Genomic DNA, 14,284 nt, shown 5'->3' on the forward strand with positions numbered 1-14,284 from the left:
AGGCATAGTAAGTATCTGGAAGGACCACGACTGTTTCTGGAACTACCAGACTCTGGTTGAGCATCTGCTCATGCTTCCCAGTAGAATTTATTTTTAATGGAAGGCAAATAAACTTCCCACTTGAAATAAGCTGGGGAATGTGAGGGTTGTCATGTACTATCTTTCCTGCTTCCTTCTTCCTATATACAACTCCTAGAAGGAGCTCTGGAGTGTCATATGTAGGTGAGATAAAGAAGATATAAGTGAAAAAGAGATAAAACCTTAGCTGAGGAGTGTGATTTTTTTCAAAAACCTGTTTAGAAGGACACAGCGTTTGGTGTGTCGGGAAATTGAAAATTCCCGATGCCTGCTGCAGATGGTTTAAGGTCAGCTCTGTGCAGGCACAGAGGCTGCTGAGTGCTCACACTGTTTCAAACTTGAGTGTCTGCTGGAGAGCTGTGACTGGTGAGTGATAGAGCGGTGGCCTGGTGGGAGGGAGCTGTAGATGTCCCTTCTTTGAAACCAGCCTGCTGTGCCACTAAGGCAAAAGAGCCCCTCCACTGCATGAAAGGCATGCCGGAGAGAGATGGACATTGGGCTCGATCCTAGGGGTAGAGCAGACTGGGGGTCTGGTCTCTGTCCCATCAACTGATTTATGCAGTTTTCATCAAATGTAATCAATGTGCTCTTGCCAAAGATATTGACTTGTGGTGTTTGCCTTCATGTTTGAATTGCTGGAGTTTGGGGAACAACCCACAATCTCAGATGTGATTATTGTCTTTTTTCAAATAGTGGCTTTGGGGGTTTTCTACATTTTACTCTACAGACCTGTAAAAAGCAGAAAGTGTAATTAATGTAACATCTAAATAAGAGAAATTGGAAGACAGTTTATTCTTCAAAAATAATGCATGTCAAAAATCCTGTTGGGTTTTGTGGTTGGAGTTTCTTAAGGTTGCTATACGTGAAGCTACCAACATTTAATCAAATTATCTGGGGCTTATAAAGTATCCTAAATAACAAAGCTATCTGATGGAAGTTTCTTGAAAGCTTACATCATAGATAATTTTACAGAGACTGAAGATGCCAGAAAAGATAAAGAATTTTGAGATTTGGAGTAGACAAAACTGCCCACAGCTGTGCAAACAGTACAGCGATGGTCTCGTATTGACCATGTTTTGGTACTGCTAGAATAAATGGTTCTTAAAAAAGAATCATTCTAGCATCTCATAAGCAGATGAAACAGAGGTCACCTTGGAGGGACTCTTTTCAGCGTGATAACAGCTGAAGCAGCCACTTTACAAATCAACAACTTGAATGGATTAAAGGAAATGGCTGGTCCATTTGTTGGTGCAATGCAATTTCTTACTATAGCTGAAATGGATTGGCTTATAAATAAAAGATCAGAAGTGGGATTAGCAAAATGCACATGAATGTGCATCATATGCCCAAGACTTGTGAACACCAAATGTAAAAAATGGTCTTTTTGGGAGCTAGGCTTCAAGATAGATGACCCGTGAACCAGTTGGTTGATAAGACTTGGTTAGATTTGTTGGGGTTTTTTTTTATGAACAGGCTATGTAGCTGACTTGTATGCATGAGTACGAGGGAAGAGGACTTTTTTATAGTATATTTTATTTTACCTTTTTTTTTTTTTGTCTCTGCATGCACTTTGTGGCTGTGATGCTTGGACCTTTTCGCCCTTGTTTCAAGTGTTAGTGTTAAATTATTCTGTCAGTGACAGCAGGAAGAACCAGCATAAAACTAGTGAATCTGTGAACAGAAAACAGCAGTAAAAGCTAATATTTCCTAGGTTGTTTGAACAGGGATTAGGACACTTTCCTCTCTGTGTCTATTTCTGTACTTGAGTTTTAGGATGGCAGGTGATGGAGTGGTGTTAGTGACATGCAACAGATGTTCCACATTTTTCTTTTCCTCCGGTAGCCAGAAAACATTTCTTGTGCATAACATGCAAATTGTTGACAGTACTGGATTTCTGGTCTGGAAGGATGGGTACTGTCATTGGGGAAATGGAAGAGGTCTGATCAACCAGACTGAAGAAGCAGTGCTGCTCTGTTTTCAAGGAGAGAGGAAATGTCCCCCAGGGAACTGAACAGAGGGAAAATGTGGAGGAGGATCCACATCAGAAGGAGAAGGAGGAAGCAGCATTGAGTGGAGTTGAGGGCAAGTGAGGACTGGTAGGCTGTGAACAGCAGACAGAAGAGGACATGGAGAGTTAAATGTTTCCAGTTGATAGCAGGTATCCAGAAGGTAACTGAGAGATGCCTTTTGAAGCTCCAGACAGTTGAATGAAGAAAGATGCCTGAGATCTTTGAACTACCTCTCTGGTAGTTTAGCCCAGCTGGAAAGAAAGTCGGTAATGTTCTCAAAATATCTAAGCAACCAAGGCATCCTGAAACCAACATGCATGTCATTTTATTGATAAAGTATTTGAATTTGGTAGTCAGTATGCAGTGCTGATAGTACATGAACTTACTAAATATTGAAAAATATCTCAGTGTGTAGGTGATTTCTTGAGACTTGCCAGGATGCTGAAGGAGAATAATATGACTGATCTTCACAGTGATTCTTCCTACCATGGTGGTAGGTAAAACAGTACAGAAAATTCTGAAAGTATTCAGCGGGATAGCCATGTAGCAAAAGTAAAATGTTTTGATTAAGGAGTGGAATATAAGTCCAAAAATGTCCACTGTCTTTTGAATAGAGATGGAATGAAGATAAGTCTTGTGAGACCTAGATTAGAATAATCAGAAGGCCATAGATCAATAGTGAAAGAATAAATCGAGCTGAAAAATGGGAGTAGTTTAAGCATAAAATTATGATATTGAAAATACAATTAAGACTTCTAAAGGAAGTGAAGAAATAGCTTCATAATAAGCAGGAAAAATTGTTCACTTAATGAGCATAAATTTAGTGAGATTTATACCAAACTCATTGAAATGAAATGCCACTCTACAGTCAGTCTATCTCAGATTTTCTGAGTTGGCAACGTGGATTTTCTGAGTTGTGGGCAACTTCAGAGAAAATGATTGTTTGGTTAAGGCCCAACATCTTGATAAAGATAGCACTGGGTGATCTCCTAAGTAACTCCAAAAAATGATTGCTTCATACCCAGACCAGCATGCTACTTGGGAAATGGTACCATGTGGTCAAAAAAACTTATGTAACACATGAATGCTTTTGAGAGTAATATCTAGGAAAAGTAGAGAAGTTATATCACTTCTGTATTTGGCACTGGTACAATAGCTTTTCCGTTTCTGAGCTCTTTTTTTGGTGCCCATAACCCTATTCATAAAACGGTAAGAGATTGATCAAAGGACTGGATACTTTGCCTTGCGGTGAGACATTCTGGAATCTTGCTCTGTTTATCTTACCCATGAGAAGGCTAAGGCTTGACCTGATCAGAGTGTCTGCATTGGAGAAAAAAACATTGAAAAACTGTTAACTATTTGGCAGGCAAGGATATAAAAAGGTCCAGTGGTTGCTATTTGAAGTTCAAAATTCCACAACAGATTTTTTCAACAGTGGGAGTGATTAGCCCTGCGATATCTTAACAAAGGTTGTGGTGGTTTCCTACCACTGACAATTTAAACATCAAGATTGAATGGTGTCTTAAATGATATGTTTTGGTAAAGAGCAAGTTCTGTGGCTTCTTTACATAGGGCATTGGGCTAATTGTTCATAAGAATACCCTTTGACCTGGATTCTCTTAATTCTCTTGAAGACAATGAATAAAGCTAGTAATTTTCCCCCCTCTCTTTTTTTTTTTTTTTTTTTGTTGTTGAAGTTTTCTGTTCAAAACTTACTTTTGCTTTTACACAGCTCTAATGACAATTAGGTGGTTTTTTTGGCCAGCATCTGTTCATAGCCCATCAGATGATTTTTAACTATAATGACCTTGCAGTCTTACAGTGTTAGTACATTGGTACACTGTGTAATATTGGTGTACCTGTAAGGCTGTATTCATTGTTCCATTCTTTGGTACCCTGAAGACATATGCCAGGCAGAAGTATATTTTATTTGGTTTTATTGAGATGTGTGGGATATCTTTATAACACTAATTGGATTCAGGATTATGAAATCTACTCTTGCTACAAAAAGTGCAGCTTGCGGTGGTCTTTTAGTTGCTTCCCTCCTCTGAGTCCTGTCTGCACACCTAATGTTTACAGTAATGAGTGTCTTCGAGGCATTCCTGCTAGATCTGAACTAAAATCCAGGTACCAGCATTTATGTAGCTACAATTCCAGTTAGGGGAAGTGTGCCATTAAGCTGGCCATTGTACCAGTAAACCCAGTTTCTGACTTCAGAGAGTTCAAAAGACCAAAGATTGCCAAAGTGACACAGAGACCAGGCAATGAGGGATATTAGGCACTTAAAGAGCACATTAGCCTGGCCCTCTAGAGGACTGATGTTTAGGTAATGATGTTTTCTATTGCTTGTTTCTCTGCCAGGCCTTCCTCTTTCTCTAACTGGTTTTGGATTAATTTGTCCATTTCAGTTGGGATTTTATGGAAGTGTAAAAATACCAGATCCTTGTGGTGAACTGAAGCACCAGGTTCAAAAGATATTTGTGACACCTAACAAGAGGGTATACAAGACAGACACAAATTAGTAGCAGTTGTTGTGGTATGGGCTGCAAGACAGTAAGATCACAGAAAATCAAATGCTCTTAGATCTCCTTGCTTACAGAACAACTTGTATTCTTGTGGGGAACAGGCTAGACTCATTTTGTACTGTTGATTCTCTCGTGATTTCGAACAGTCATAACAATTCAGTTAAAACTGCTTCAGCAGTATGGCTTAAATGCATTTGATGCAGACGAGAGTTAAAGTAATTAGCTGACATTTGATTTTTACTTGATATGGATCCAAACCATGAAACTTTGAACACCCTGAGAGTGCATTCAGTGTTTGGGTACTAGTCTGTGTTCTCAAGTAACCTTTTCAAACTTGGCAAATTTAATCCCAGATTTAAAATAAAAAAGCACCATAGAGAATCTAGTCTATAAATAGTTTTTCTTTATACTCCAGAGCATCTCTATATTTAGTTGTAGAAGCAGCAGGCAGAAGGAATAGAAAAATGCATTATCTGCATAAAGGTGTGTGTTTGTGTGGTGTTCACACCTACGCACATACTTATGTGGCTGTGCAAAACATTACTCCTGCTGCAAGGACCTTACAATCTTAACAGACAGCCAGGGCAGTCGTGTCCTGTGAGACCCAGAGGATGGTGCTGACTTGGAGCATGTGTGCATTTTCAGTTTTATGATGTGATGACAGCAGTGCTCTGATGCTGGTTAACATTTGTAGGCCCCGTGGAAGGAGCGAGTTTCCATGAGAGATTTGGCTGGAGGAAACCTGTCTGCCTGGCACAGAGAGTTGAGGAGGGTGTTACAGGCAGGGCCGAAACAAGGATGAGTAGTGTGATGTTCTACATTTTGTGTGTTGCAGCTGGATAGTTGGAATGTGATTGACCATGTTCTGTGAGCTTATTTTTTCTTGCAGTCTAATACAGAAGGAAAAAGAAAAAGTTATGAAGAAATCTGAACAGAAGTGTATAGGTGTTTGTTGAACACAGAGGCATTTGCTTCCTCCTTCAAAGAGCAATTATATGAGAATTGAAGAAGCTGTATGTGATAAGAATGCATTGTATTTGCTAAATTAAGAAACCAAGATGGAAAGGGAAAACATTGGGGCAAGGGGATTCTGTAGGATTTAATGATAACCTGTGTACATAGGGGCAAAGAGAGAAAGTTAAGTTGGTATCTTCAAGATGGCTTGCTGATGTGACACCTAAACCAGTGCTATGATACTTGATTTGTTAAAGTATATGTTCACTATCCAAATAATGTAGTAGTAGACCATATCATGATTTTCCCTGCATTGGGTCATGTTGAACTGTCAGAAAGGACACAGAAGTCAGTATGCTTCCCATGAAGGTCTGAAAAGAATATATGCAACAACAATGTGGAAAAACACCAATTCTGTGATACACTTCACAATAACTTACTGTATGCAAAATACTTGGAAATTTTTCAATGTCATACTTGGGCAGCACAGTGGAAAGTTTTCAGATTATTTCATAAAGTTTACTCTCTGTATTGCATCATATAAATCATATTATTTCCCCTTACACCCTTATCATTGTGTAATTCTTTAGTGTATTTTTTTCCTTAGTGTGATTTAAAAAAAGAAAAGAAAAATATCTGATGCATTTTTAGTTTTTAATTATAACTTAACTAACTAGGAGAGCAACAGGAAAAGTCATCACTATTGACCATTAACTGTGTGACCATCTTGAACCTTATTATCCAAATTCAATGAGTGAGTTAAAGTTTTGATGTACTAAATCTCCCAGTGTTCCTATAAGACAGAAAAAAAATACAAGTGTAGAAATTACAAATAATTTTTTAAGGCTGGTCAGGAGATAAGAAAGTCTAGATGTCATGGTTTGGGGAATCTCCACACAAGAGAAAATTTTGGAATAAATATGTACAACTTTACAAAATTACTCTATTATTGAACTCCTTCATATATCTTGTGTTGACCTTGAGCTGTGATAGATGTGCCATCCATCTCCAAAAAAAGGATAGCACAGGATAATGGAGGATCATTTTATACTGTTAGATCCTTTTCATGTGAGAGTGTGTTAGAACAAAACTATGGCTGAAGCCCAGAGAAATCAGCATAATTAAATTTGTCTGCAACACCCCCAGGTCCTTTTCCACTGGACAGCTTTCCAGCCATTCTTCCCCAGAACTGTAGTGTTGCATGGGTTTGTTGTGACTCAAGTTCAGGACCTGGCAAGCTGGTTGTCTTCCCTGCTGGCTTGTCTTTTGGCACATGAGGACAACCTGCTCCTTCACCTGTAAGATTTCCTTCTTGAAGAATATTCAGCCTTCCTGGACCCCTTTGCCCTTCAGGAATGCCTCCTAAGGGACTCTGACCCCCCTCCTTACTTCTCCAAGAAGTGAAAAGTCTATCATTTTGTGATTGCCATGCCCAGGATGGCCTCTAACCATCACATCACCCACAAGTTCTTCTCTGTTCATAAACAACAGGACCAGTGGGGCGCCTTCCATAGTTGGCTCACTCACCAGCTGTGTCATGAAGTTATCTTCCACATAGTCCAGGAACATCCTAGTCAGTTTCCCCTCTACTGTATTGTATTTTCAGCACACATCTGGTAAGTTGAAGTCCCCCATGAGAACAAGGGTTAGCGATTGTGAGACCTCTCCCAGCTGCTTATAGAATATTTTGTCTGCCTCTTCATCCTGGTTGGGTAGTCCATAACAGACTCCCACCATGATATCTGTCTTGTTGGCCTTCCTCTGATTCTTACCCATGTTTACTCAACCCTATTGTCACCATCATTAACCTCTAGACTATCAAAACACTCCTTAACACACAGGGCTCCCCCACTGCCTCTCCTTCCTTGCCTGTCCTTTCTGAAGAGGTTATAGCCATCCATCACAGCACTCCAGTTGTGTGAGTCATCCCACATCTTTCAGTGATGGCAACTGTGTCATGATTTTCCTGCTACACAGTGGCTTTCAGCTCCTCCTGTTTGTTTATCAGGCTGTGTGCAGTAGTGTGGGTACATTTCAGTTGGGCTATTGATTCCACCACTGTTTTGGGGGAGAAGCCTTAATTCCTATTTGGCCATTCTCAGGCACTTTTGTGGTTTCTAACACATCATTAAGTCTTGCTTCTCTGTTGCCTTATGGATCTCCATCCTCTTCCTCCACTGAGATGGTGGCAGATTGAAGGACCTTGGCTAGCACACCATCCCATAAACATTGATGTGCTGCCCCCAGGCTTATCTCTAGTGAGCCTGGTTTTATCTCTTTCCCCCTTTAAATCCAGTTTAAAGCTCTTTCAGTAAGCCCTACTGACTCCTGTGCAAAGATCTTTTTCCCCCTTTGAGACAGGTGTACCCTGTTACTCCGTCTGTTGCCAGCAGACCTGCTGTCGCATAGCTTTTAGTTATATCTCTGTGTGTGTGTATATATAACCATATATATAGTAGCCGTTAGCTATAACCATGCTGTTCAGTGATTGGCCTGGCCCTGGAGTCATAATCATGTGCATGCTGCATGTGAGATCTGACTTCAGCTGATTCAAACAAAGAGTTTGAGTGGCGAATAAATTCATTCATCTTGTGTCTTTCTTTACTTTTGCTTTGTTCCTTTTAATTCTTTTGTATAGTACAGGCTTCTCTGAGGAATCTTGAACAAGCTGGAGGTACAGTTTTACTAAGAGTGAGATGCAAGGAGGCTAAAAGGGGATTCAGAAGTCTATAGGATTGCCCACCATGTGTTGAGCAACAATTGCTTTGGAGTACATGGTCGCATTATTTGATGTGGTTACAGATAGGCAACTCCCTGCTGACAGTGAGATGAGGGATGTATCCAAGCCTAGCTCATCATCTGTTTTTTCCTCATCTTAGATGTCTTTGAAGATGTGGATTGTGAATGCAAATAGTAGCAATATGAACTGTAGGAAAACTTATATCTGAAGTCTTGTGGGCAACGGGAGATGGGAACTGGTGTAGGAGTGTAAGGCAGTTGGTCTGAGAGGGAGCGTTGTTACAAAAGGGTTGTCAGAGAGGCAAAGAATCATACATATACCCTAGAGGGTAAGGATGCTGTTCCTATCAAAAGGATCTCACTATGTGAGCGTAGTGCCAGAGGACTCCAACACTCAAAGTGTCCCACTGGCTGAGCTGTTTCACACCGATTGCTTGCCACCTTGTCCTGCCTGCCACCCACTAGGATTATTTTGTACAAGATCAGAGTTGAATGTTGTTGGGCTGAACTTGGTGCAGCATGTGTGGAGGACGGGAGCAGAGAGGGAGTGGGAATGTGGTGTGCAGATGTGTGAAGGTGAGAGTAAAGCTTATCAGCTACCGGTTCCAGAGGGTGGTGGGCTTTTCCTTTTTTCTCTTCCTGGCTCTGCTGGCAAAGTCATCCATTGAACAACCTCAATTATCCATCCATACAAGATAAAAGTACCAGAGTACTATGGTAGGGTGTGGATACTTCTAAGTTTTTAAAAATATAACCAGTAGACATAGTCTTTGTCCTTTTGGCTAGCTGCTCTGTTAGAAAGCTCTTGAGACCCCAAAGACACTTTCCTTCTGTTGCATGGTATTTTTTTGTTTTGTTTCCAGTAAACAAGGTTTGAACTGGCAAATTTCTGTAGCCAATTTAATATTTAAACCAGACCTGTTAAGTTATGCTGTTTTTAGGAATGTGATGAGCCATCCTCCCTGTGCTAACCTGCTGTGCTGACTCAGTGCTTGAGGAGTTGACAGCCCACAGGGACAAGGCAGTGTTTGGCGACTGTGGAAAGGCAGGATAATAAAAGCTCATAAGGGCAGAGAGTAATGAAGCTGAGGTATGTGTTGCAGTTATCAGCCAAGTAATTAAAAAATTAAAGGGGGGGGTGGGGGGGAAAGAAAGAAAACCAAAACTTAAGAATAGAATTGAAGGCACAGCAACTGGTATGCCTTCATATACCTGAATATGGTAATCTCCTTCAGTAATGTCTGTGCATATGGTTTTCAGCCCATTTTGGTAGAAACTTGTAAAAAAAGGCTCCTGGAAGTTAAAACTGCTACACTTTTCTTGGAAATAATTGTCTTGATGTTCTTATTAGAAAGATCAAGAAGAGGCTGCAAGAAGACAGTTGTTCTGGAGACCCTGCGAGCAATGGGACAGCATGTGTTGCTAGTACTGTATCTGTTCTGCAGAGAGTTCTCTACTCTTAATATTGCTCTTTTCACAAGTCAGGAATTGCATTAGTGTGGTTGCTGGATTTCCATGGACATATCGTTCCAGGTGCATATATCAGTGTGCTCTTGTTCATATATTTTGTTGCTGTTGTGGGCTTATGTTCCCAGCTTCAAACTAGAATTCAGCACCTGGGTTTTGCTTACGTTATACCGGTGAACTTTATATAGCTTGGTTTCTGCTTGCCTGTACTCTTCAGTGTGCGTAAATTCATTAAATTGCTCTATGTACAATAAAAAATGTAGAGGTTGCATTTCTTTTTATTCACTTGCCAGTGCAGATGTGTGAGAGTGAGTGTGCTTTCAGAACCTTCTTTTCAAAACTACTTGTAACCATGTGGTAGATAAGTAACACTTTAGAGAGAAGAGGATCTCTAGCCAAAATAATTTCCAAATGATCTCAAAATGTAATTTATCTTCTTATTTTGCAGCTAGCTATGGATCAAATCCAATTTGCAAAGGTTGTTTATCTTGTTCAAAGGATAATGGATGCATCAGATGCCAACACAAGTTATTCTTCTTCCTACGAAGAGAAGGAATGAGGCAGTATGGTGAATGCTTGCATTCCTGCCCATCGGGGTACTATGGACTCCGAACGCCAGACATGAACAGATGTTCAAGTGAGTTTTTTTTTTTTTTCTTTATTTTTTTTTGAACCCTTATATTTACTGTTGTAGGAAGGCCATAATTCATGCTCAGTTTCTAAAATGATATGTTGTGGAACATAGTGATATTTTCACAGATGTCTCAAGATCATTATAAAACTTCTTTGCTAAAGAACATCCTAACTCACTCCAAGATATGTAACATTCAGCAGATTAAATAGTTGATGCGTTAGCCTAATTTTTATTGTTGTGGTTATTTTTATTGGTTTTATTGCTTTAGTTAGAAGGGAAATTGAGGAAAGAATGATGATTTAAGCAGATATTCCTAGTTTAACAAATGAATTCCCACTATATGAAAATAAAAAGGATTAAGCATTAATTTAACAGTGCCTCATGTAGGTACTAGTCGGTATATGCCCTTATATGGGTGGGCTTCTTGTCATACTTTTTGTTCCCACACGTATTTCATGTGACCAGACACCTCGCACCAGACATACTTTAATATGTAAGCGTTGCTATTTGAATAAAACAGATGTACTATTAAAAACAAACAAAAAACCTTTCACTTTTAGTACTGCATTTTATTTGGGAATTTACAACCTGCTAATTTGCAACAAGATTCCCTGTTTGCATGTTTGTGCCTAGAAGCACAACTGTTAAAATCAACGAGTGCTCTGTTATCTCTACACATTATTTCACTGCTATCTGGCGGTTGTGCTGATTCGTATTGAATTTTCCATATGCTCATATGTGCAGTATTACCCATATGGATTATTAATCGTTATTACCTCTAATTCATATTTATGGGGGTTTTTTGTGTGTGTGTGTTGTAGTCTAACCAAAATTAGGTCACTGAACCTAGGAACCTGAAGTGAGAAAGAGCTTTTCTTTGCTTCCTAGAATAATCAAGTGTCTGTTCGATGAACGATATTCTCCCCCTCAGTACCGTGACATGTCACTGGGATGCACCACATTGTGAGAAAGTGGGTGCTGGCTTTCACATCACATATGATCTTCAGACCTGTGTGAGGTCAGTCAGTGGCAGTCTGAGCTGGACGAGGAGCACTCATAGCCGTGCTTGGACCTGTCCCAGCCCATGGAATGATGTCCCGCCTCTCTTTCCCCATTCCCTATGCAGGCTCCGTGGATATGGTATTCTTCATGTTGTGTTCCCAACTGCTGTGTAATATTGCCAAGTGCTGCCTAATCTATACCAGGTGGCTAGGTTTTGATGAAAAATTAAATGAGACCAGTATATGGTTTATGTGTCCCTTCTGTAAATTAGTTTAGGATTTTGGCCTTCATTTTCGTAACATGTTTATGAATTCAGCAACTTGTCCACTTTAAACCTTTTAAAACCATGCTGTAAAAACTTGCCCATCTAGAAATGTTTTTGAATGTAGTTGTGTCGTGGTTTGAGCCCAGCCGGTAACTCAGAACCACACAGCCGCTCGCTCACTCCCCCCCCCCCCCCCTTCTTCCTCCCCCCGCTCCCGGAGGGATGGGGAGGAGAATGGGAAGAATGTAACTCCCACGGGTTGAGATAAGAGCAGTCCCGCAACTAAGGTATAACACAAAACCACTACTGCTACCACCAATGATAATAACGATTAGTGAAATAACAAGGGGAGAGGATACAATTGCTCACCACCCGCCGACCGATACCCAGCCCGACCCGAGCAGTGATCTGGCCTTCCGGGTAACTCCCCCCGGTTTATATACTGGGCATGACGTGCTGTGGTATGGAATACCCCTTTGGCTAGTTTGGGTCAGGTGTCCTGTCTCTGCTTCCTCCCGGCTTCCCCTCCTCCCTGGCAAAGCATGAGACTGAGAAAGTCCTTGGTTGGAATAAACATTACTTAGCAACAACTAAAAACATCGGTGTTATCAGCGTTGTTCCCAGGCTGAAAGTTAAAAAACACAGCACTGCACCAGCTACTAAGCAGGAGAAAAATGACTGCTATAGCTGAACCCAGGACAGTATCCACCCCTTATTCCATACCATTCACGTCATGCTCAGATCCCACATCTCTCAGGACACCATCACCCCTGTCCCATATATACACATATATATACACCCACACCCACACACAGAGAAAGATATCGTTCCCTAGTCCATGGACCAATCCCTGTAAAATTGCTGAACTCATCCAGTCCATGATGTCAGGTTCCATCTCTTGTAATAGTCTTTCAGGGCAGGAGGGACGGTACATGGTGTCGGGTTGTTGCCTGCTGATGATACCGCCAAACTCATCTGGTCACTGCTGAGCTCATCTGGTTTCCTCAAAATTCATTCTTTGTTGAGGTGATGATCGGAGGGAAGTCAGGGTCAATGGCTGGTGACCTGAAGATATCTAGCTGGTGGGCTATAAAAGTGTTATAGAGCAGGCAACAGCGTACAATTGAGTTCATTGGCTGTTTTCCCCCACAATCAAATCCCCTTGAGGTACACATCGGACTTCCCCATCTTCCCGCATTACCCACCAAGTATATCCAGGTCCCTGAGCAAAAGCAACCCCACGAGTGGGTTTGCCTTTATCTGAAGCAGGAATAACCCAGACTGTCTTCCCCAACAAATTCTTTATGTGCACCACAGGAACTTTATCCCCCTCTACAGTACGTAAAAGTTCTGATTGGGCTGGGCCAGCCCTGTTGGCAGATCCCCTACTGTTGACCAACCAGGTGGCTTTTGGTAAATGTGTATCCCAGTGTTTGAAAGTCCCACCACCCATTGCTCTCAGTGTAGTTTTTAACAGCCCATTGTACCGTTCGATTTTCCCAGAGGCTGGTGCATGGTAGGGGATGTGGTATACCCACTCAATGCCATGCTCTTTGGCCCAAGTGTCTATGAGGTTGTTCCGGAAATGAGTCCCATTGTCTGACTCAATTCTCTCTGGGGTGCCGTGTCGCCACAAGACTTGTTTCTCAAGGCCCAGGATAGTGTTCCGGGCAGTGGCACGGGACACAGCGTATGTTTCCAGCCAGCCGGTGGTTGCTTCCACCATGGTAAGCACATAGCGCTTGCCCTGGCGGGTTGGTGGGAGTGTGATATAGTCAATCTGCCAGGCCTCCCCATATTTGTACTTCAGCCATCGTCCTCCATACCAGAGAGGCTTTAACCGCTTGGCTTGCTTAATTGCAGCACATGTTTCACATTCGTGAATAACCTGGGCAATAGTGTCCATCGTTAAGTCCACCCCTCGATCACGAGCCCATCTATATGTTGCATCTCTGCCTTGATGGCCTGAGGTGTCATGGGCCCACCGGGCTAAAAATAATTCACCCTTATGTTGCCAATCCAAGTCCATCTGAGCCACTTTAATCTTAGCAGCTTTATCCACTTGCTGGTTATTCTGGTGTTCCTCAGTGGCCCGACTCTTGGGTACATGAGCATCTACGTGGCGTACCTTCACCACCAGGTTCTGCACCCGAGCAGCGATATCTTGCCACAATGCAGCAGCCCAGATGGGTTTACTTCTGCGTTGCCAGTTGCTCTGCTTCCATTGCTGCAACCACCCCCACAGGGCATTTGCCACCATCCATGAGTCAGTATAGAGATAAAGTACTGGCCATTTTTCTCGTTCAGCAATGTCCAAGGCCAGCTGGATGGCTTTCACCTCTGCAAATTGACTCGATTCACCCTCTCCCTCAGCAGTTTCTGCAACTTGTCGCAGGGGACTCCACACAGCTGCCTTCCATCTCCGATGCTTTCCCACAATACGGCAGGACCCATCAGTAAACAAGGCATATTGCTTTTCACTCTCTGACAGTTCATTATATGGTGGGGCCTCTTCAGCACGCGTCACCTCCTCTTCTGGTGACATCCCAAAATCTTTGCCCTCTGGCCAGTCCATGATGACTTCTAGAATTCCTGGACGACTGGGATTTCC

At 41.8% G+C, this 14,284-nt stretch overlaps 1 protein-coding gene across 1 annotated transcript in view; it reads left to right on the forward strand.

Annotated features, from left to right (window-relative positions):
- Window positions 1–14,284, forward strand: part of RSPO2 (R-spondin 2) — a 113,021-nt gene that overhangs the window by 48,332 nt on the left and 50,405 nt on the right. Inside the window, exon 2 of the mRNA XM_030508172.1 lies at window positions 10,221–10,409. Within this exon, the coding sequence (XP_030364032.1) occupies window positions 10,221–10,409 (189 nt within the window). The remainder of the gene's footprint in view (window positions 1–10,220; window positions 10,410–14,284) is intronic.

This window comes from Strigops habroptila, chromosome 1 (genome assembly GCF_004027225.2).
Source record: "Strigops habroptila isolate Jane chromosome 1, bStrHab1.2.pri, whole genome shotgun sequence".
Taxonomy (NCBI): Eukaryota; Metazoa; Chordata; class Aves; order Psittaciformes; family Psittacidae; genus Strigops; species Strigops habroptila.